The sequence below is a fragment of the Otolemur garnettii genome, unplaced genomic scaffold (assembly GCF_000181295.1).
Source record: "Otolemur garnettii isolate 467f Iridium unplaced genomic scaffold, OtoGar3 scaffold00065, whole genome shotgun sequence".
Lineage (NCBI taxonomy): Eukaryota > Metazoa > Chordata > Mammalia > Primates > Galagidae > Otolemur > Otolemur garnettii.
Window position 1 is genome coordinate 1,077,729 of NW_003852460.1, and position 2,872 is coordinate 1,080,600.

General features: G+C 62.8%; 1 protein-coding gene across 1 annotated transcript in view; it reads left to right on the forward strand.

Moving 5' to 3' along the window:
* IL3RA (interleukin 3 receptor subunit alpha) overlaps nucleotides 1-2,541 on the forward strand; it is a 24,268-nt gene extending 21,727 nt beyond the window's left edge. Inside the window, exons 10-12 of the mRNA XM_012807138.2 lie at nucleotides 1,313-1,418; nucleotides 2,036-2,117; nucleotides 2,342-2,541. Coding sequence (XP_012662592.1) covers nucleotides 1,313-1,418; nucleotides 2,036-2,117; nucleotides 2,342-2,416 — 263 coding nt within the window. The 3' untranslated portion in view covers nucleotides 2,417-2,541. The remainder of the gene's footprint in view (nucleotides 1-1,312; nucleotides 1,419-2,035; nucleotides 2,118-2,341) is intronic.
* The last annotated feature ends 331 nt before the right edge of the window (nucleotides 2,542-2,872 follow it).

A 2,872-nucleotide genomic window follows, 5' to 3' on the forward strand; every position in this document is an offset into this window, starting at 1 on the left:
AAAAAAAATGGAGAGAATCATTCTCCAAGAACAAAACCTGCCATTGCTTCCAGGGCAGTACTAAAAACAGGTCCCTGAGACCTTCCTCTTGGGATGCAAGCAGTACTCCTCTTTCTGAAGACTCGGGGGGAGGACACTCCAGACATCCAGGCCCCGGCACTCTGGAGACACTGGATGTGGGTGTTCTAGGGCTCTCAAACAAATGAGCAGGACTTGGGGCCTTAAACTGCCCCCAGTGCTGGAGCCCAAGGGTCTGAGGTGCAGTTGTCTCAGGGCCGCTCCCTCCACAGACCCCAGGGGAGGCTCCTTCCTGCCTCTCCCAGCTCCTGGGGGCTCCAGACATCCCTGGGCTTGTGGCCACATCACTCCAATCTCTGCCTCTATCCCCAGTGGCTTCTCCTCCATGTCCGCGTCTGTGTCATAAACTTCTTTATTGTAAGACCCTCAGCCATACTAGCTTAGGGGCCCCAGGCACAGTCTCAGCTTTTCCTGTTCTATCCACAAAGACCCTACTGCCAAAAACCTCAGTCATTAAGATGCAGCTTTCAATGCTTTAAAAAACCAAATTCATGCACAAAATCTGAGATGGATTTTGATGGATACCATCAAATTCAAGGACTGGGTCGTCGGGGACCCACCCTGCTAGGCCAATTGGGCATCCCTCTCCGGTGGGCGGTCCCTCTCACGTGTGGGCGTTCCCTCTCCAGAGGGCGGTCCCTCTCCGGTGGGCGTTCCCTCTCACGTGTGGGAGTTCCCTCTCACATGTGGGCGTTCCCTCTCATATGTGGGCAGTCCCTCTCCTGTGGTCTGTCCTCCCATGGGCGGTCCCTCTCCCATGTGAGGTGCAGGGGATCTCCCTCTGCCATAGGGGACCCTCTCTTGTGAGGGCCTCTGTCCCATGTGTGGGCCCTCTGGCCGGTCTGCCCATCCTCATCCCTCCTGGCCGGGGTAATGAGGTCAAGGCCAGGCCACTGGACATTCCCAACACCTTGTCCAATTGCTGAGGGCAGCAAAGGCCCCCATCCTCTCCGAGCCCCTCACACTAGCTGGACAGAGGTGGTGGTGGGGGTGTCATTCGTGTCCCTGTTCTTCAGTGGGGGGAGGGGATGGGCTGGGGGAAGGGGCCCCCTGCAAGGGGTACTGCAGTGCCTAGCAGGAGGTGGCCGCCATAACGTCCAAATTTCCCTCTTGGAGTGTCCGCCCAGCTGCCCAGCCCTCCCTCTCTCTCAGGCCCGGGGAGACCTCATGGCTCTGAGGGCACACCAACCCCTGGACACCCCAGGGCGGCCTGTACGTGACCCTTCTCCCCCAGTGTGTGACCCGGAGGAGCCGCCACAGGCTCGCACCTGGCGAGTGTCTCTGCTGATCGCGCTGGGGGCGCTGCTGGCGCTGCTGCTGGCGCTGGTGCTCTGTAGAAGGTGAGGCCCGGCGCGCAGCTCCCTGCCCGCAGCTCCCTGCTCCCAGCCCCCGAAGTCCGCGCTGCGCCACCCTGGCTCCGGCAAGTTTCCGGGACGCCTGCGGCAAGGGCACACGGGAAAGCGCGCGGACCCAGAGGGTAAGGGCTGGGACCTGGCACGTGGGCGTCCCGAGTCGAGGAGGGACGGCCGTCCTCCTCGCCCAGAGTGCTTGAGATAGTGCAAGGAGAAGCCGGTGACCTGTGGCCTGGGAGGAGCACCAGGCTGAGCTCCCAGCCCAGCTGTCAGTTGGAGCAACCCGGTTTGTCAATGAGGCCCGGGGACTGCAGGAGTCGATGCTCTCCCGCTCCATCCGCTTCAGCGCTCCGTAATCTGTAAAGGGGTTGCGAGGTCCTGGCCGAGGTGTGTCCCAAGGGCCAGCAGGGATCAGCGCTGTCCTGTCACACCTGCTACGCGCTGCTCTTGGGGGCCACCCGCTCCTGCTAAGGCACGTGGGATGACTCGGGGAGTTTCCTGGGCTGGAGGGCAGGGAGACAGCCCCCTGCATGTGGGCTGAGCCCTTGTCCCTTCGGACGCGCTGGCCGGTGCTGGATCCAGAGCCGAGATCGCTTTGCCCCAAGGTACTCGGTGGCGCAGAAAATCTTCCCACCCATCCCTCGCATGAAGGACCCCATCAGCGACCACTTCCCCAACGACAAGCTGGTACGCGGTGCTCCCCCTCCTGTGGTTCTGGGGACGCGGTGGCCGCGGCCTGGCCCAGGAAGCCCACTCTGTCCGCTGCCCATCGGGGGCCTAGGGAGGCCGCGCTCCCCGCCTGTGACCCGGCAGAGCCGACAGGGGAGGGCGCGTGGGCACCTCGGGCTCTGGGGACAGAGTCGCTCTCTCGTCTGCGGCTTACTGACGCAGTTTCGTCCCTTGGCCTGCAGATGGCCTGGGAGGCCGGCACAGCCGAACCAGAGGACTGCACGGTGACCGAGGTGCGGCTCGTGAAGGAAACGTAACCCGTGCGGAGTCCTGCACCGCTGGGTGCCAGGCGGAACCGACATTTGTGTGTGGGCTCGCGGGGGCGGGACAGAGAGATCCTTGGTGGGTGTTGTCATTTCTCCAATAAAGTGCTTTTTACCCACTCGCTGTTACCCTTCATCCCGCCTGGGGGTCCAGCAGCAGCACCCTAATGCCCCAGTCAGCTCCGCGGACTTCGCGTTTGCATCTGTCCTGTGCTGCGTCCACAGCGCCTGCGCGGTCTCCCTGTCCGTAGAGCTCCGCCGTGCGCCCTCACTGCACGCCTTCCTAAGCCCCCTTACGGCACCCACACAGCCAGGAAGGCTCCATGTCCCTGAACTCGTCACGCACGTGCAGGGGTTTCTGCTCAGACTGGAGCACCTGCCGGCCCTCAGTTGAGATTTGGGCCCCTCCCTGGCCTAGCCTCTGCAGGGTCCCTGGGAACCCGCTTCTGC